General features: G+C 40.6%; 1 protein-coding gene across 2 annotated transcripts in view; it reads left to right on the top strand.

The window, feature by feature from the left end:
• The first annotated feature begins 342 nt into the window (after positions 1–342).
• sobpa (sine oculis binding protein homolog (Drosophila) a) overlaps positions 343–20,946 on the top strand; it is a 39,423-nt gene continuing 18,819 nt past the window's right edge. The window contains exons 1-4 of one of the 2 annotated variants that reach the window (XM_018695218.2): positions 343–810; positions 11,389–11,509; positions 11,989–12,198; positions 15,827–15,978. In XM_018695218.2, the coding sequence (XP_018550734.1) occupies positions 715–810; positions 11,389–11,509; positions 11,989–12,198; positions 15,827–15,978 (579 nt within the window). In that variant the 5' untranslated portion in view covers positions 343–714. The remainder of the gene's footprint in view (positions 811–11,388; positions 11,510–11,988; positions 12,199–15,826; positions 15,979–20,946) is intronic. The other variant, XM_018695216.2, reaches the window with a different exon arrangement.

The raw sequence follows: 20,946 nt of genomic DNA, 5'->3' as shown, positions 1-20,946 counted from the left end.
TTGGTTTTAATCCCACTAACATTCACTTACCTACCAGGGTGCCACTGAGCAAGGCACTACACTTAGAACACCTGCAAAATTTCCCTGATTGAGACTGATCTCTGAATGTGTCTCTGCACCTGCAGCTGAACGCGCTGGAACTTCCAGACTTGACTGGAGTTTTGAGATCGCGGTGTTAGATGACTGAAGCAGTGGAGTCTGTAACTGATAGAACGAGTAAATTTCATTATGACCCAGCAGCTGTAGGTTGTAACACTCCCCTGAAGAACAATGTGGGACTGGAGGAGTGTGTGGGCACCTGTTTGCTGCGTACAGACTGTCACCATGAGGGAGCAGCGCTAAGTGGATGTGACTGCTCTGATTGCACTCCATGGGAAAGCGAGAAGAAATAGCCTACCTCTGATCATCAACGCGTCATATAATGTTTCAGCGGACGCCCCTCCCCCTGTCTCGTTTTTTCCCCTCACTCAACCTCTCCTTTGACTCACAGAGGCGGCTCACCACTGGCGCACGGACCGTGGAGGATACGGGCAGAAGATGGCTGACTTAGCCGGGCGCCGCAAGCCCTCGGCGGCATCACCAGCGTCACACGGGCCGCTGAAAAGCTGCAAGACATCCGCCGTCTGGCGACTGTAAACAGCTGCCGCTGCCTCTCTCGCCCCCCTCCTCTCCCCTCCTCACCGCAAATATTGACAGAAGTATCACAGAGAAAACATGGCAGAGATGGAAAAAGAGGGCAGACCTCCGGAAAATAAGAGAAGCCGAAAACCAGCACACCCGGTGAAAAGGGAAATAAATGAAGAGATGAAGGTAAACGGGGGTCTGTGCCCAGCTGCATGTGATTACGCGTGGAAACAGAGTGGTTGTGAGCAGCATGCATGTGTGTTGAAGCACTAAGCAGGCGTTCTCAGTGATTATATACAGCGCACTCAAGTGCAACTGGCTGCATGATACTCAAACTTTGATTTATGATTTTTTTAAAACCCAAGTTCTATTGTCATATTCGTATGAATGCCAGCCTCAGCAGCGCACTCCGCCAGTATACCGCCTTGCACAATGGATGCGGCACCCATTCACCGCTACTATTCTACTAGTAGGCTAAGTTTTGTATCAGTGGAGAACACAGTGTGCGTGCCTGTCCCTTCATGTCATAATTTCGCTGTTTGTGTGCCCTGCCTTTCATGGCTTACTCAGAGTTAATGGAAAATCCAGTGCGTCAGTGAAGGCGTCAACAGTGCCTCTACTATTACTATTAATACTATTACACTACGGCGCAACGGAGGGCAGCCAGTGTTCATAATTAGTATAAATCAATGGGGGAATACTCGCATATCAGCGATGCGTTTGCGGGTCCACGTCGATTGTGTGGGTTTGCCTCTGAGTCGAGGAGTGTTTGTGTTTATGTGTGTGTGTGTGTGTGTGTGTGTGTTGCCCAGCTGCCCAGAGGCGTGTGATCCAGATGTGCGTCTGTGAGCTTTACGCATTCGACAAGAGCACATTGTCTCCTGTGTTCGGCCTGCGCGACCTTATCCCAATATTCAGCCACACGTTGTTTCTATTCGTGCTTTTTTTCCCCCTGCTCGGTGCACATTGTGATATTTGAGCCCCGTGCTCCGTGCGGTTCATTGTGGAGAAAGAAAGTGTTCCTGGCATTTGTGTGTGTGTGTGTGAGAGAGAGAGGCATGCTGTGTGTCCGCTTTGTCTTCATCTCTTCATTGTTTGTACACATTTGGCTGAAGACACAGAAGCACTCAGTGTTTTTGCCGTTATGGATGGATATGCAGGTGATCACACCGAGAATAATTGTGGAAATTGTGGATTTTAGGCTGTCAGAGGAAAAGCGGAGGGTACTGGTTTTGAGCGAGTCCTGAAACAACCCTGGCATAAAGGCTTTTTGTATTTAGACCTCTCCAAAATACCAGCCGCGTTCATTTGTCACTGCTTCTTCTCTGTTCCTGTACAAAAGAAAAAAATAATGTGCATTTTATTGATGAAAATCTAGACCGTTCGTTGGGGAGCTCAGCTGCCAAAGAGGCATTTATTATTATCACAGAGCAATCAGGAACAGGCAGTTGACTGCAATAATACTACATGATAATATAACCTATGAATTACCAGAGTCATCTGCTGTATTTGAGGTATTTTCCTTGTGTGTTTAATTTAGTTTTTGCCTGAACAGATGCATGCCTGTTAAGACTGATTTTTGAAAGATGTCCTTGCTTGTTACCTAAAAATGAACTGGAGGTCCAGAGAGAGGTGAGTTCATTTAATAAGGGAATTTTAACTGCTCTTTCAACTGGATTTTTTTCTTGATGAAATTAAAAAATATTTGTCATGCCCTGCAGTTTGTGAAGGAATACACTTAACCCATCCTTCTGCTGCCTGGTCCTGATGACAGAGAGGAGGGATGCAGGAGGTGTGGGGGGGTGTCAGGCAGGGTCTCTCCGTGGAGAAATGTCCTTACTATTTCTTATCAGGGGAGGACTAGAGGTACTCTCAGCGGAGCATTAAAAATGCTAGAAATCTTTATGGGCATCTTTAAGGCATGGTGAAGTGTAGTCTTCAGATATTTAAGCACAAGTCCGAATTTAATTGAGTCATTTTTACCATTGTAACAGAGAGGAAATATCACCATAAATCTATTTGTACTCATGCTGTAAAAAATCAAATGAGATGTCTTCTCTTATAATTTATCACATTGACCAAGTAATTATACGATGTCAGTCATCAGTCAGACATGATGTTTTATTTGCAGGTCTGTATTTTTTTGCTGTTAGATGATAGATTTTGTGACACTAGTCATCATTCAGGATTCGGTGAATTGACATCGCTTATAATATGTTTTGGAGAGCTGACACGTCAGTTCAACATCTCATTTGATGGAAGCAGCTTAATTTGTCACCAGTTTTATTTGTAACCACAGTCTGACTGACTGTGACTGAAATCAGTCAAACGGACAATAAACCTGACCAAATTAAAATGTCAGTGGCATGCACATCTTTAGATGTGTCAATACAAACTGTAAGAAAAAAAATTGTCTACAGCAGATATAGTGTTGTATTGATGGTGCGTGGGAAAGTCAACACTCTCCCATGGTAACTCCAGTACCTCCGTCAATACCAGGAGAGGTTACTGAATGGAGCAGCAGATGTGGTTATGGTGTCAAAACACTTTCCAAGGCTAAACAAGTTCGATTGTAGCTCATTACACAAACCTTGAATTTCATCTCCCATTGCACACACACACACACACACACACACACACACACACACACACACACACACACACAAGCACACACATAAGCTGTTGTCTATGAAGTTAATTTAGGGAAACACCAATCTACAGATAGGTTACACCTGTCATTTAAAGCAAGTTTATCTAACCGAGGAAATAGATGTCTCTTATACATTAACACTGAGATTAATAAGCAAATTATGGATAGCATGAGGTTATTGCATGGTCATGCAAGTGTTTCATTTGGACACATTTAACTGCATTTAACTGCTATAGATAGAAAGCCAGGATTACAACCTGCAGAGTTACAGGTAGTTAACAACATGCCATTGGTTGTGTGATGGTCTCCACAGAACAGTAAATCCAGTCAGTGAATTTCAGTGTATTGATTTTCTGTAGAAAACTCTCAGATTCTTCTTTTCCAAGTGTTGAGAACAAAAAGACACTCAGTTTGTTCCCTTCTCTCCTTTAGATTCTCTGAGCTTCAATATTTCAGACCAAAGCCAGAGGAAAAAATACTAACACAGAGCCACAATGTGCCCTTGTGAAGGATCATACTCCTCTGAAAAACCAACAGTCTGACAGTGTTTCCTTCATCTGGCTGCTTAATGTGTGCCACGGTAAAATAAGCCCCTGTGAGTAATCAAGGAGAAGGAGGAGCGGGGTATGGAGTGGATAGGAGAAGCTGGAGAGTGGGGTAAGAAACAGGGGAGAAAGGAATGTATACAGCGCTGGGCTGGCTAAGCTGTAAAAACTGTAACCTGAGTGTCTCTGCTGGATCAGATATCAAGGAAAGTAGAGGGAAATGAAAGCAGAGGAGAGGGAGAGGCAGAGGAAGAGAGAGGGAGCGAGGGAGTGGAAAAGTGGAGAGGGAGGCAGCAGAGGGAAACTTGGCGTGTGGATTCGGGAATTTTATCACGGTGTACTGTGACCTGCTCTGGTTTCTGTCCGCAAGGTATCCAATTCCCACCATCATCATTACCACAAGTCCTACCAGCCATGTCTGGGTCTTACTGGAGGGAAACATGGGGGAAGACTGTGGAGGAACAGGATTTTAAATTTATTTTTATTATTATCTTCTGCTGAGAGTATGGCAGAGAAGTGCCAAGTTGTGAACTGCATCTGTACCAAAGGTAGCATGAGTACATTATGATTACTGTCCACTGCACCAATAATTAGCATCCAAATTTAAATGGAAACTCGCTGGAGGACCCAGGGCTCTGTAAAACTACCATCTTGTCTCTGACTGGGTTTCTGACCGATGCTAAAGGAGACTAATGGGTATTTTCCAGCAGATAGTTTCTTTTTCTTGACAGTGCAACAAGATGTCATCATCATATCAGAGCACACAACTGTGGCAACAGTAGAGGCAGGGTAGTTTATAGGCTGATGGCACGAATAACCTTAATTGTAAATGATGGATTCATACACTGTATATGCAGAAATACCAGTTTATAAGGTACTGACATAAGGGGTGGGCGAAATATTAGAAACACCTTTCAGCATAATAAAGTGGCCACTTAACATTAGAAATCCTGTCTGCTGCTGTCTCAAGGTGGAGAGCAGGCCAATGCAGCATCTGTTTTGATAGTCTCTGGCTATGCCTCTATCCACCAAAAATGGTGATTAAGCTTCAATTAGTTGGAGTCAGGGTAATCAGATTTTAACAAGGTACAGAGTTGTGTAAAGTTATAACAAAAATGAGGAGTAATTAGGGAATGTCAGGGGTGTTAATTTCTTCATTTGCCCAAAGATTTTTTTTTTAAAATGCAGTACGTTTTGTTTAAAGTGTACAAAACATATTAGGCACCTCATGTAAATGAGTCCATCAACAGTTACAACATATTAGGAGGACAATAATAGTGGACATTTAAAGAATCCATCCATCGTTTATCCTGTGCACAGTCGCAGGGATTTTAAAGGAGGACGATGTAATTTTTACTAAACAGCAGCCACAAGATACACTTCCAGGGTAATAATAGATGTTGAAACACAGAGTAACAGTTGCACCAGGAAAGAAGAGCCATAAACTCAGCAACCTGAGTCGGTAATGTCAGTTACACAGCAGTTCCTGTCTAAAGTTTGCTGACATTAGCTAACATTAATCACCATAAACTACTGGTCATGCCAGACCAAGTGAGGCTGTGAGTGTACTAAATTGAGCAAGAGTATATTTTATTGTTGTTTGCCATTTCTTAACTTTTTATTATGACTGACCCATTGATTAATAAGCAGTCAGTTCAATTTGCTGCATCTTTGTTGGCAAAATAAACAGCCCACCATGACCCCTAAATGCTGCAATAGTCATTACGTCCCACAGTACCACTGGATGGAGTAACCAATATAGTGATGGTCTGTCTATGCTTGTGACATTTTGTTAGTTATTCCAAATTGAAGAAAATAGAGAAATTATCCTCAGGAAATGGATGCGCTCAGTAAATTTCATAGATTGATATTCTGGTCAGATCATAAAAGCAAGAAAAAAATGTGTAGTCAAAATGAAAGCTTGTCTTTGCAGAATGAATGACTAATGAATATGCATACAATGAATAATGAAAATACTGAAAACATTTAGACTTGTAGTATTCATTCTCTGGGACATGAATATCACTACAATTTTATAGAAATGCAGCTATTATTGTTGAAATAACTGTCATAGACTGAGTGTGGTCAAGAATTTGACTCAACTAAACAAAGTCAGAGAAAAACATCATTCTGAATCATCCTCTGGGGATCATGATGATTAATTCCAAATTTCGTAGAAATCTGTCCAGTAATTGTCGAGATATGGTGCTCTGGACCAAAGTCTTGCACACATAGACAAGACAGACAAACCAACTGAACTCACCAACCTGGGGATTTTAGCAACTGTTGCCTTTTTGGAACTTTTCAAAGTTGATACATAAAAATCTCAGCTTGGCAGCTTCAATCATGAACTGCACATCCAGCTGACCTCTGTTCTGTTGCAGTCTCTTAGAAGCTGTTAGGATGAACAAAGCTAAACAAAGACTTTGTCTGTGTTGAATGAGATGAAAAGGCTATACATCCAGTGTAACATATAGACATCTGTAGCTGCCCATGTGTCTCAAACTCCTCTTCCTCCCCGGCAGCCAGAGCCAAAGTTGGTGCCGCTGCTTTGATGAACCGCCAACCAGGATTAGATTCCACTCTTAATAATACTCCCACTTTCTCAAAGTAGTAGGGTGACACAGAGGACAGGATGGTAGCAAGGAAAGGGAGACACAGAGAGATGCTGTGTTTTTGTCTCCGTGATCTGGTTATTTTACAGCTACATCCGTTTTACTCAGGAGTACATTCAGGCTGGGTTATGCTCCAACTCATTTGTTCAAAAGGAGGATTTTCTCCTTGATGATTTTTTCTTCTCAAGGTTTCATCCTTGCAGTTGGACTAATTGCTGCAGTTGTGCTTGCCAATGGGTTCACTTCAGTCTGTCAGAGCTCTGCCACTCTCTGGTTGGCTGTTACAAATGGACACTATTGCCCATAAATAAGACATACAGTAACTATGTTAGAAAACATAGGCATTTCTTCTTCTTGGTTCAGATGTCATAGATCTCTTTTCCTTGATTAATTTTAATTACCTTGAAAAAACATGTGGGAGAGCAACTATACTCTGACCACTTGTTTTGACACTTAGAGACTCTTTACTGTGTTCAGTTCATTTACATGTGTATGTGAAATTTGTGAGAATATCCTTACTGTTAATACAGAGAAAACATGCAAATTCCATACAGAGAGGACAGGAACTGAACTGTCTCATTTAAATGAAGAATGTTTTGTCCATTTCAGTTATAACTTAAGGTGATGCAAAATGTCATGAAAAACTCTTCATATGGTGTGTCCATGGGCGACAACATGGTTGTGTGTATAGCCGTTAGAACCTAACTTTAGCTCTGCTCAGGGAGTGGTACTAAATCTGACTTCCAGGAACCTTCAGGCAGAGCGAGCACTGCTGTCACTCATCATTGTTCAAGGAAAAGTGTAGTTACATCTGCAGACATGAGCTGTCCTCATTAACTGCCTTCACTGCTTTAACCACCATATTTAAAAGCCTCTGTGACTTACAAGCTGAGTATGTAAGTGTTTGGATTAGGCTTTAATTTAGTGTAAATAACTGCTCCAAATCCATTCATAGTTGGATGCTGACACAGTCTAACTTTGAAGTCCAGAGGATTCCAGATGTTCACACACATGTGCATGCCATGCACCGAAACAATCCTGCAGTTGCAGCATGTGCATGAGTAGTGTTTCTCATCACCACAACAGGGTGCTTTGACTTTACCTGTCATTGACTTGAACCATGTCCTGCACCTTTGTGTCACGTGTGCCCATTGACCACCCCACCACAGTGGTATTTCGTAACAGTCAGATCAATAACTCCTGTCATTCTTCATTAATAACACCTTCCCTGCATTTAGACCAAGTCCTTCCTCTACCTATAGCACATTCACTTATGCACAGAATAGCAGAAACTATATGCACTGTATGTACAAAGCAAAACTGAAGCAAAGCTGATCCTAGAGCAGCACTACCACTCTGAGATACAAATACAGCACATCATGAATTTCTCTCTAAAATGCTCAGAAACTGAGGGAATGTGCTGATGATGCAGGAGAAAATCTGCCTCTGTCACTGCTATACTGTGCCACAGTGTCTCAAATATGCAAAGAGATACTTCTGCCTCAGTCTAAACAAGTGTGTTTGTGTGTGCGTGTGTGTGTGTGTGTGGGCTCATTCCCACTTGTATCTCCCTTACTATAATACCACTGTAAGCAATATCCAAACTGCACTTTGTGTTGGTGCTCTGTTAATTGAATTTCTATCAAGTAATTGAGTCAGTAGACTAACCTGTTGTCTGCAGGCTGTGGACTCAGACAGGCTCCACGCTCAGTGTTCACCAGGTCAGTGTATGTAAGAAGCCATTCAAGCTATTTTGTCCTTTCCTTTTTTTTTATGATGGCTACATAGGGCATTTTATTGTGAAAATACACCTTGTGGATTCACTTTATTTGCCCAAATTAAATTCTGGTTACAGATATGGTCACTGTTCCACCCACAGGACATAATGAATCAATACTTCAGACCCACCTCCAGCAGTGAAGGAGCAGTGTTTAGAGAAATCTGGACTCATCTAAGTTAGAACTTTCTGTTTCATCCTCGCTGTATGAAAAAAGATAGTTGACATGAACCTGCTGTGTGCAGTGTGCTGATGCCACATCAACGGACTTGATTACAGATGCATTTGTTTTATTACAAATGAACAGGCCACAGTTAAACTGCTTCCCAGTATCTTTGCTTTACATAAAATCAACAGTGGAGACAGGTTTGAATTATTTGAGAAGAGATGACAGAGTTCAGGTGAGGCCACAATCTGAATTTGGTTTTTGCACTCTCTCTTTCAGAATGCAGTATAAAATGTTGTAATGTACCTGTGTGTGTGTGTGTGTGTGTGTATGTGTGTGTGTGTGTGTGTCTATATTGTGCTGTTAAATTTACATCAGCTAAGAGTCAGATGTACTGGGTGGCACTGAACCACTCCAACATGATCACTCTGGCTCTAACGTATCGACAGGAGCTGTTTGTAATTGACATTTAACTGCGTGATGTAGTGACTGATGGCTGACGGCTGCTACCATGATGAGATAATGCACAGAGTAAAGTGGGACTGGCTATAAAATAATGAACTGACTCGTGTCTTGTCAATTTGATCTGGAACAAACCTACCAATGGCAAGAAAAGGTGGGTCATCTCCGTGGCAACACACTGTACAGTACATTGTGTTTGTCCTTGCAAACCTGTAATATGATTCTACAAGCTGTTGTTGTATGCTAATTGACAGGCATGTCCCATACCCAAAGCTAAATTGGTCCAAATGTAATCTTGAAGTGATTATCATATAAGAAAAAATCCAAAAATAGACAATTGTCATCCATATTTGGAAAAAGTCACCTCAAAAAACCAGAGGACCACTTTTTCCTCTAAGCTGATTTTTTAGCGACCTGTGACTAACACTTTTTCACACAGACCAACTAATTACAGCTGATTCATCCTCAGTTATTGCTGTGGTTTGTTCCCAAAAAGAACATTTTTCAGCTATGTGTTATCATCAAATGGTAGCTGAAACATTTACCATAGTTTAGGGTTCAGTGAATAGATGCCTCTGGGAATGTTCCAGCTGAGCAGCGTACGGTGATAATGGGCTGTATGCATTAGCAGGGTTATGGTTTTGTTTTGAGTACAGTGTTTATTGACTGTGTTGTGAGAGGCTTTTATGGAGGAAATACTTTAATGTCTCACCTGCATAAACTTTTATTCATTTTTGTGCACTATCTGCATAGCACTCTGCATTGCTACTTTACTGCTTTGCTCAAAGCAAATTGGATGGCAACATATACTGTTTAGTGGCTTATGATATTTTCTTAACTGTGAGGTGTTGTTTATTGCTCAGTGACAGCTGTAATGCTAATTGACGTGTTGTCGCTGGCTCTTGTGTTCTATCCAGCAGGCAATTAGCCTAGCTTAGCATAAAGATCGGAAACACAGATGATTAGCTATAGCCACCTCTAAAGATCAGTAATTAACATGGTATATCTTGTTTTTTACAAAAACAAAGGCAGATGGTACTGTGCCTAGCCAAAAGAAAAGTAACCCACCATAAACTCAGACCTTGTTGTGCTTGTACTTTTTTCAGATTAAACCAAAAAGATAAAATGTGATCATTACTGAGGTGCTGGTAGGCAGATTTTGTTACCCTCAAACAGAGCCAGTCTAGGCTTCCTGTCTATGCGCTAAACTGGGCTCCAGGTTTATATTGAATGAACAGATATAACAGTGGTATTGATCCTCTGATCTAACTCTTGGCAGGAAAACAAATAAGCATATTCCAAAAATGTCAAACTCTTTGTGTACCAATCAGTGGCTCAACTGTGGGTCAGTCATACTGTGCAGCTGAACATGGTTCAAATCCACAGAAATGTATTTTAAATTCCAATGGAGATCCCAAAATTTCCAAAGATACCTAGAAAGATACAAAGATACATAGAAGATATGTCAGGTTAAATTCAATAGAAATGTGTATAATGTACATTGAGAACATTTCCATAAACCTACAGGTATGTAAGGGGAAACAAAATGGAAAAACTGTGCTGTACGTGAAAGGGTTTTAACATATTATCCTTTCAGCTGGCCCACTGAGAATACCATGAAACAAATAAATCATTATAAATAAATAGAATATCCCTGTCCCCACTAAAAAATAATATAAATCTCAACAACAGCCCTGATACAGAAAATATGTATAATCTCCTGTATGTGGTTGGATTCCTCAGCACCTGTACCATTTTATTGATGCACTGACAACATTTTCCACCAATCAGAGAAGTGGTTGTAAAGAGGGAAGCTTTAAAGATGTCAGTAACAGCATCAGAAACTCATGAATCAAACTGTTATCTAGCCGTTACTCTGTCTTTACTGTGCTGTGGTGTTTGTTTTCCTGTACTATGGTAACTTTTCTATTTGCTGTGCTGTGATAGGGTTCCTATTCTCTTTATTACACCCTGATAAGATCCTCCTCTTTTACTGTGGCATGATAGGGGCCATTAGTTCAGCTGGATGCACACTGCAGTGTTTGGACAGGAGTTAGCCCCAATTAGATTGACCTGTACTTATGAAGAGGAACCTGGAGTTAAAACCTACATTGTGGTTTTCTCCAGGTAAAGCTTTACATTTTGAGTGGGATTGCAATATATCTGCCTAATTAGCTGAAGAAATGTGGTGCACAAAGTCAAGGTCTCAGGAGAGGCTCAACGAATGCAACAAAGTAACAGTTGTTGCATTTGCTTTAATAACATGTGACCTCACATCTCATTTATCTTCATCCTGTTCTAGACAGTAAAATGTAAGCTTGGGTAACATTTATATTTCATGGAGAAACTGGTAAAGGTTACTCTCTTTGTTACTATTTATTCACTACATCACTGCTTATCAGCACCGTAGCAGCTTGTATTGCGAGATTTACAGCTCAAATATGATATCTACATCATGTCTACATGAAAGCAGGTTGATTTTTAACCTGAGTGACTCCTGTAAGAAGACCTTTGTTGTGAGTCTCACCAGTCAACTGTTTGTGTTGCAGAGTTTTGCAGAGAACACCATGAACGAGCTGCTGGGCTGGTACGGCTACGACAAGGTGGAGCTGAGAGACTCTGACAACCTGGACATAGGGGAGACGCCACAGCACATCTCTGTCCTCAAAGGTATGGACCTCCAGCATGCAGAACGCCATGTTGGTGTTGTTTCTTTATTTTATTTAAAGCACCATACAGTAGATAATGAAGCTAGTGCAAAGATCAAGTGCTTATGAATGGTTCATGAAGTATGCTGATACATGACTGTGACACCTCTTTGTGATTGTGTTAAGGTCCCTGAATACATATTTTTTGTGCAGTAATTTGATCAATTTTTACCGTAAAATTATTGATTGGTGCAGCTTTAACATTATTTAGTCAATATTTAATATCATAGAGAGTAGAGGAAGGTTTTTCAATTGTGGGCTGAGGCCACCTTTAAAAACAGACATGTTTCATCACTTGTGCCTCTAGCATTTTATTATGACCCACCGAGTCAAATTTTAGTCGACCTCGGCTGCTACATTATGCCTGGAACTGTAGTGAGTGCCGCAGCATCTCATCAGTTGTCCAATGATACTTTATTTTGCTCAATTTCTCCCGTCTAGAAAACTTGTTGCCAAAAATCCCAGCTTCAACAGAGAGCAGCGAAGGCTCCCCAGATCGAGCCAACAGCTCCCAGTCTTTGCCAGCCTCCAGGAATGGAGTCACAGAGCCCTCCACCACGCCGTCCACCTCCACGCCCAGCACCAAGGAACATGGCAACCTGCCCATCATAGTCCCCATGATCCCCCCGCCACTGATCAAGCCCCCTGCAGGTAGGGAGCACTGACACCTTTTTGGAGAGACACGGTGCAGGAGATTAATTGTCCATGTTTAGTCGAGAAAACACTTAAACGTGATAACTGCCAGCAAAAAAACAGTATCAAACTGTACTGAAAAGGCCACACCAGCCCACCTCCACAGCCGGTACATAAAGTTTCAGCTGTTTTATGCTTACCCATTTGTGTGTTTTGAACAAGGCTACATTTTAAATTTTCCAAAAAAGATCAAGGTCATTTTCAGCCCACTGATTGCTGATGTATTCACCCAAGTGACCACAAACACATACACAGTTATGACCTCAGTTTATACACCCAACCAGAAGAAATGTCATCCACAGCTGTTCTTCAGACAGACTGTGCCGAAAGTATAAACCTGCTTGCTAATTCTCCAGCATTTAGCACAAAACTGAATGTTTATGCAGCGTGAAAACTTTCTGTTTTTACAATAGCCTGAAAGCCTCCGTATCAGCCAGGGACAGGCGACTAATGAGCTAGCTACCTGCTGTACACCTTGTTTTCCTCCACCTGCCCAAGTGTCAATATTACCCCATCAAGTCTCTGAGGAAATGTCCGTGTTCCACAGCCAGACAGAGGCTTCATTATCCCTTGCGTCTGCTATGGCACAGGAGGCTGGTACACCCCGTCGGAGGGAGCAAGCCGCCTTGGCATCGCCCAAGAGGAGTCCCCGCTGGCCCTGCCTAGGCGGGGAAACAGATGGTGTGGTCCCACTTAAAGCCCAGCACCAACCCACCACCCGGCCAACACCCCCTTTAACTTGCAACCTACCCCCCCACCCCCACGCCGCCACACATACGCTGAATTATTCATGTGCCCCGCAAAATCCGACAAAGGACCTTTTGAGGTGCAGGTACGAGGCATGATGGTGGCATTTAGTATGGAGGGCTGCATAATTACTGCTGTGTTTCTTGCCCCTCATGCAGATGTGAGTGTTTTGAGAAGGGCTTGTAACGAGGTGCCAGGATGTGGGAAGGCGAAAACAACTCCACCTCAAGATGTCTCTTTGTATGAAAATGTTGAGATATTGTGAAAGAGGTTGCGATTGCATGTTGGCCTTCAATCCTGTTCATTACACTGTGGTTCATATGTTATTCCAAGCAATGCACAAGCCCTGATCCACCTACTCAGTTTGCTTAGAATGAAACTATTTCTTGTTTTTCTGTTATCACTGCAGTGGGCTGCAATCCAGATGGACGCAAAAAGGTAGAGACACTATAGGAATGATATAGTGAGCAGAGGAGAGGAAAGACATAAAATATGCATGTTGGGTCCACTGTGCTGTCTTTAGGGCCCCAGGGAGTTATTCCCTTAATTGTGAGTTAGTCTTTACTTAAAATCTGATGGCCCTGTAGATCCATTAAGCTCACCAAGAGGTGAAAAGCCCGGCCAGCGTGCGATAAGGAGGTGAGTGGGGGTGAAAGACTAATGGGCCTGCGTTTTTTCACCCTCACACCCGCATAGTCATAATGTGATAATTGGGAGATACAGAAGGGAATCTCGGAGGATCTCTCTCATTGCAACAGCAACGGCACTAAAAGCCCGCAGTTCATCGCCGGCAGTCACAGTTTACCACAGTGGAGGCATTTCACTGTCACTGAGGGTCTGTTAAAATAATGTGTTGCCCACACTGACCGCACAGCAGCACTGCAGCTACCTCTAAATCAAAGGTTAAAACAAGGGACTAGTTTTGAGGCCATTATTGTTGATTTCACTGGATTGCATTTTGCGGCTCTCAAAAAACTCATTTTATCCTATTTCTTTTTTCTTTTTTTTTAAAGAATCAAATGAATTTTAGATAAAGGAGGGATGTGTTGAGAGCTGCTGGAGATTTGGTAGGGGTAACCATAAATAGACAGATGAGATGTGGGTATACTCTTTTTGACCTGCAAATCCATCATTATTTTTTAGAATGCCTTCTGTTAGTCTTTGCAAAGAGAACTTAAGGTCACCCTCCCACACAGGTCATGAATTTTACAAAGCAGCATTATCTGAGAAATAAACCTACAAACTTAAATATATCAACTGCAAAAATAGCTGATTCTCTAAAAATCCAAGGACTCAGTTTATTGATAACCTACTGCAGTCCACCTTAACTGCTAGAGCACTGCCACAATATATACACACAACATACAAACACAAATACTACTGCAATAAATTAATTGTCATTTTCTATTTCTATATTCTATCTATGTCTTCTTTTATAGTTTTATGCTATATTACTTCTTACATATATAATGTTTAAATTTATCACTTTTATTTTCACCAAAACAACAGTGCTTGTCATGACTGTCTTGAATTTGTTATTTACTCATTTATTATTATTTATTATTATTATTTATTCATTATTTACTTTACTTGACCAGTTAACAAAGTAATCATCATTAACATGTCACAGACCTAGACTGAAATATGACTAGCACTGTGTCTAGTTCATGTGAAGTCCATTATATGTCCAGTCTTGTTTTTGATTTACTGTCCTTGTGGACTTCTGGGTTAATTTGTTTATGTATTTATTTATTTCTGGTTCTCTTCCCTCATGTTTTTTAAAATGTTCTTCTTTTTCCTCCTCCTTCCTTCTCTCTGCCCTCAAAGTGCCCTCATCGTGAATAATTTGGCAATAAGAGAGGGAAGAGTAAAAAACAAAACAAAATGAAATGTGGTTTCACATAGGTTTTAGTGTTTGTGTAGAGTGTGGAGCGCTAGATGGATGGGTGGAGTTTCCTTCACATCAGGTTTGCTCAAATCAGAGTTGTATAACTTGTCAGTCAGGGAACAGTGGTTTAAATTGTCTTACAAATACCTTCCTCTTTTCTAAGCTGTTTTTACTCAAATGTTTTGTTCTGTGAAACAAATCTCATCCATCTGACATTTTTGTTGGCCAACACAAACTCTGTGTGACCCTTCTGCAATGAATACACTCACACTGGATGCACATCAGCATCCCACCCTCAGACCACACCTTCTGTTAGAGCCTTCTGGGTAAACACCCATCATCTCCAGCATCATCAGACTACATCCTTATGTCCACTTCAGGCTTTCTAATACCCACAGAGCACAGCCACAAATAGGCATCTTCCCATGTCCCAGGCTCATCCGGTTCTACTACATTTATCCATGGCAGGGCTTCATTATAAATCCTACAGTGGTTTGTGGCTTGAATCTTGAGCGGATTTAACCAGCCCAGCAGCTGGGTTGAATCACTGGAGTTAATGCCTTTTGGTCCTTGTGCTTAATACGTCTAGTTGTTGCATGCTTGTTGATATTTTCCGCCATGGACTTACATATAAGATATAATAGATGTAGCTTATCCTTGATTAAGCATATTTTGTAATCTGAATCAGTGTGACTTTGATCACAGAGTATAAGACATGTAACACAAGGTCAATGTAGGTCAGTACAGAAGACCTTAGCTATCAGTTCCCTGTAAAATAAAGTCCAACGTAAAAAATATTTGGAGTTATCCTTTTGACCCGAATGTGCAGGATAAAGGTCGATGGTTTAAAAAGAGATAATGTAGGAAAGAATAGTTGTCTGTCCCCATTCAATTACACACTAAACTTGAGATACTTCCTAATTCACTTTCACTATTGTTGTTTATCTCTAGATGAGGATGCATCCAATGTGCAGATCATGTGTGCCTGGTGCCAGAAGGTCGGTGTCAAACGCTATTCTCTGAGCATGGGGAGTGAGCTGAAGAGCTTCTGCAGTGAGAAGTGCTTTGCTGCCTGCCGCAGAGCCTACTTTAAAAGAAACAAGGTAAAATTTCTTCCTTATTATTAGCTGAACAGACTGTGCAGATATACTATGTCACATATCTTATGGCAACCACATGTGGTCATCAGTGCAGGCCAAGAGGAGAACGTAAAATTGAAAACATGTTCTAAAAACTCATAAAAGAAGCATTGAATGAATCTGTGTATGACAATATACAGTTGTGTTACCATGTGGTGAATGTTTGTTGAGAATTGCACGAATTGGACATGATGCTATTGTCACAGTGTTAATATGCTGAAAAGGATAATATTTCAAGGAAAAGTTTGACAGTTTGGGAAATACACTTCAATACATTTCTAAAGGTCAGATTAAATAAAAAAGATACCACTGTTGCGTCTGCGTGTAAAGGGCTCAGGTGGTGCTGGGATTAGCATATCATAGCATAAAAAAGTGGTTGTGGGGAAACAGGTAGCCTAGCTCTCTTCAAACCTCAAACAACTGCCTACTATTCACCTCTTTTTTTTTCTTTCTTTCTTTTTTTTTTTTTTTTTTACACAAACAGTAATGTAAAAATGGCAGTTTATGGGTTTGTAATAAGAGTAATCACATTTCCCAAAATTCCGAACTATTTCAAAGTTTAGGTAAATAAACAACTTTGGTGAAAATTCGTGTCAAGTTTAATTACCTAAAACAACTTTGGTTGGGGGTTTGCCTGAAGCTCAGGCAACTAAAACAGTTTAGTTTATTTATTTGTATGCTTGGTAAATGAGGAAAGTGGCTGAAAATTACTTTTACAATTTGGGGTTTGAACCCAGGCCCTTTGAAAGTCAACAGTATTTCTTTTCACTTTGCTAATTTAGCGTCTGAACTATTTTGTATTTCTAGTCGGACTATCTTCATTTACTCTTATCATTTTGTGGAGGGGGAATCTTCACCCTTCATACTTTTTGAAACATTACATTCATGTTGACCAAATTTAATGAGGGTGCCAATTAATTAAATGTTAAATGTTAGCATACAACTACTAGTTTCTATTACACAAACAAACCTTAGCTAATAAGGATGCTTTTCTTATTATTTACACACAAAATTGGTCATTTTAGTTTGTAGTATTCATTTGTAGCATATAAAAACAGCACAATGGAGTGTGTCTAATCACTTCTGTTGAGATAGCAAAGTTCAGCAGTACAATTACTGTATCTGTTTTATTGCCCAGAGGAGAAAGCCCCAATATGGCTGCCAGAAAAATTACATCGTCTGGCAGCCTCTTTATCAACATGCACTATATTCTTCTGACAGAGCTAAATGAAGTTTTCATGACTTTTTAATAGTCTTTATACTGTGAGGAGGAGCTGTATCTTTTTAGCCTCAGCAATTATCACCTTAAATTCTGACTCAAGACATCAAAAGGTCATTTTAACAGAAAATTTTGTTTAAAAATGTCAACTTAAAAACCCTCTCATTACTTTTTCAGGTTTGGCTTGAATACAAAATGGATAATACATAATACATTCAACCAGAAACCATGTAGAATAAATCATGGACTTTACTATAAAAATGCCTTGAGACGATCAACTCCAAAATGTCATGGTCACCATGATGCATTAGAGGCAAGACAGAAAATATCAAAGTTGTTATTGTGTTCTCATTTTCCCCCCCAATGACTGTAGTTAAACAATCTCCTTTCTCTCTTGTACCAAAGCTGGGATATATAAGGAGTTACGCTGTGAGTATGACGTGTTTTACTCTCCTGCTTGTCTGTCCTGAAGTCAGTTATTCATCCAAACATAATCACTTTTCAAGCACTGCACTGGAGCAGGAACGGGAGAGGGGTGCACATAGAGTATGTCTGTTCATTTCAGTTAGTGATATCCAATTTCTTTTGTTTTCTGACACTTTTTCCCCAAAGCATGAGAAGCAAGCTGAACTTGTGTCTACTGTACTGTTGCCCATAGTATATGTTTTTCATTTTCTACTTTAACATTTTAGCTCATTTACTTCAATAGTAAGTTTGTAGTTTTCATTGTAGTGAATGTTGAAATGATGACAAATGATCTGTCTGGTCTTGGTGATGACAAGGAGAGTCTGACATATTAAAACCTCATGGGAGAATGTGTGACACTTGCGAGAGCTACAGTGCTTCACATCAGATCAAAACGCAGCTTTTGAACTGGTTTTATTTTGATCTCTGAGCTCCAGAGGAGGTCAGAAAAAAGCAGATGTAGGTTTGTGCCATTTGACACACAACAAAGTTGACAAGGCAGCTCCATGTCAATCAAAGATCAGTGAGGGAAGCCATAAACACGACATCAAATGTAAAACTGATGTGAACAAAGCTATCTGCTATGTATCTGTGGGCCTTATCTGCAATTAAACAGAAATAAAAAACAGTTCATATAAAGTTTATATACAAAGACATTAAGAGCCATTTAAAAGTATTTGTGTTTACCTTGCTGTTACCTTGATTATTATGCAGTATATAAGAATAGTCTTATACATCTTATATATGGTACATTTGTAGTTTGTTTAGTTCAGCTATGACTATGTTGTGTATATTGTGACCCTATGAATATCTTTTTTACTGACAGTAGAACCAGGATACATTTTGATGTGATTTAACTTACACACAGGTGTGGCAAAAAAAAAAGTATGTGGAAAAAAATACAAAAATGCAGAAATCCTCTTTCCAGTTCTCTCACTCTCCCCATCAATCTGTGCCAGACTTCTGACAGAAATTTCAGAGCATGTCCTCTCACCACAGTGACAGCGCTTCATACAAGTTACAGCTGTAGAAACGTCTGAATTTTAAAGTGAAAATGGATTTCATATCAGTCAATCTGATGAGCTTTTTGTTGGTGCCACAACATATATACAACTTTACTCAAATTCAATTCAAATGAAATTATAAAACCAACCAGACATTTTTATTGTTTAATTAAATATGATTCATTAATGTGATAACTGAAAATTAGCAAATAACTTGCTACTTCAAAGACACTTAGGTCAAGAATTCAGTTACTTGATGCAGTAATGTTCAACAAAGTGCTCCATCTACATGTTTTGCCAAATTCAACTCTTTCCTTTAGCACAGCTAGAAAAACCAAGGATTTTGAATGGAAGACAGGCCATTTCTCTTAGGAGCTCACTAGCCACTTAGTAGTTCATTAGCTACTTACAGCATAATGCAAATCTTAGTTCCTACTTGATTTCTTCAGCCTACCATTGGGCAAATAAACCTAAAAAATAAACTGTGGTTAGCTAATAGGATTTTAGAGCTGGACTGTGTTTGTTCAGTTCTGTTGTGATGCTCAAGTTAAAGTGCAGGTAAAAGTTTGCAATAAGCAGATTTCTCAGAAAATCTATCAAATGGCTGACATTGTAAAAGACAGTGTCAAGCAGCAGGTGCTGCCAGTCTTCTTAGTGACAACTTTTTTTGTTTATTCCAAGTAAACATCTAAAAATTGATGCTGACATAGTGTACTGATATTAACAAGTAGCAGCTTTAGGATTTAAGCTACATAGGTAAATAACCATTACTGGATCTGTGCATCAGCATAAATGTAAAAATACAGTCAACCAATGTTGTGTTTTTTTCACCAATTTATAGGGTAATGGAAATAAGATCATTGACTTGCGTACATACATTCCTGTTACTAAGCAGTCAGCCATGTTGGCTCTTTCCCTCATCCATCAGCTGAATGCACATGTTCAAACATCACAAACACAGGAAAGGCCAGCTCTGCCACAGCGGCTCAGATTCTATATTTTGTCTGGCTCTCGCACATGCATGCAGGCCATTTGTGTAAGCGATACCCACGTTTCTTTTCTCATGCACCCACAAGGTTGGCCACAACAACACAGCCTGAAGGCTGTCTTTTTTTTCCAACAGAAGAAAAAAAATATTGTCATGGCTGAAAAAAAGTATCTCATGTCTGCGTGTGCTTTGGGTAGGGGAGAGGAGACGGGGGGGGGGCAGGGGCTGTAGGGGGCGGGCAACAGCTCTGGCATTATGTTGCATGAAATATCTTCAGCTGCCTCATCCATGAAACCCAATCCCCTCCTAGGGTGACTATGGCTGCTACTTTCTCACATCTCCGCATAACTCCACATTATGTAGTGTGTGTTTGTGTGTGGCGAAAGATGATTGATAGTTTAACTCAGGCTAATCACTTATGTGCCTGTTTACTGTATGCCTTAAGCTGCTGGATTAGTTTGTATGGAAGGTGCTGCTTCCTCGCCACTCGCACTACTCAATTATTCTGTCTGTCACCTCACTCTGCCCGCTCACTTTCATTCTCCTTTTGACTGTCCACTATTGATTCACAGACACAGCTTGGCTCTTTTTCTTGTTTTATAATGCACTGCAACTTGCCGCCCCTTTGTCTGTATTTAGCTGGTTTGCATGGTGTTCGCTGCAAAAGCCACTTTGAGTGGAAAGATACCAACTGAGGGGAAAGTTTGCCCAGAATTTACACGTACAACAGCTTGGACATTTTGGGGGATTAAAGGCATGGAATTTAAATTTAGGGTGGAGTTTTGCTTTCAGCTGTAGGTAGAAGCTGTTCAACTGTCACACTCTCACATGCAGCCATACCGTTTCTCCCTCTATCTTACACCCACACATACATACACCGATAAACATGCTTGCTCATTGGACACAGTGCCAAGATTAAGTTAGGCAATTAGTAGTGATGAATTACCCTCTGTGAGTGTGAAGCATGGCAGCAGAAAGGTGCGTGTTAGAGGATGCTTCGCTTTCTCACTGAGTCAGCCAGCCTCAGATTCCACCAGGAAAACGTATCGTCCATGTATCAGTTAGGATTGGATTTTAAATGCTGCATGCAGAAGTCTGTAACGAATGCATTGCTGCGACATCAACTGTGATGAAATTTTGGTTGTTTCTGTTGCAATAGCCCCAACAATGTGCTTTTCTCTGCAGTTTGGTCGGAGTTGAGTTTGTGACTGGTATGTTGTGGTTGAAAAGCAGCTGGGAGGAGAACTAATTCATAA

Source organism: Lates calcarifer, linkage group LG19 (genome assembly GCF_001640805.2).
Source record: "Lates calcarifer isolate ASB-BC8 linkage group LG19, TLL_Latcal_v3, whole genome shotgun sequence".
NCBI lineage: Eukaryota > Metazoa > Chordata > Actinopteri > Centropomidae > Lates > Lates calcarifer.
The sequence above is the reverse complement of the archived record's forward strand: the minus strand, read 5'-3'. Positions and strand labels throughout refer to the sequence as shown.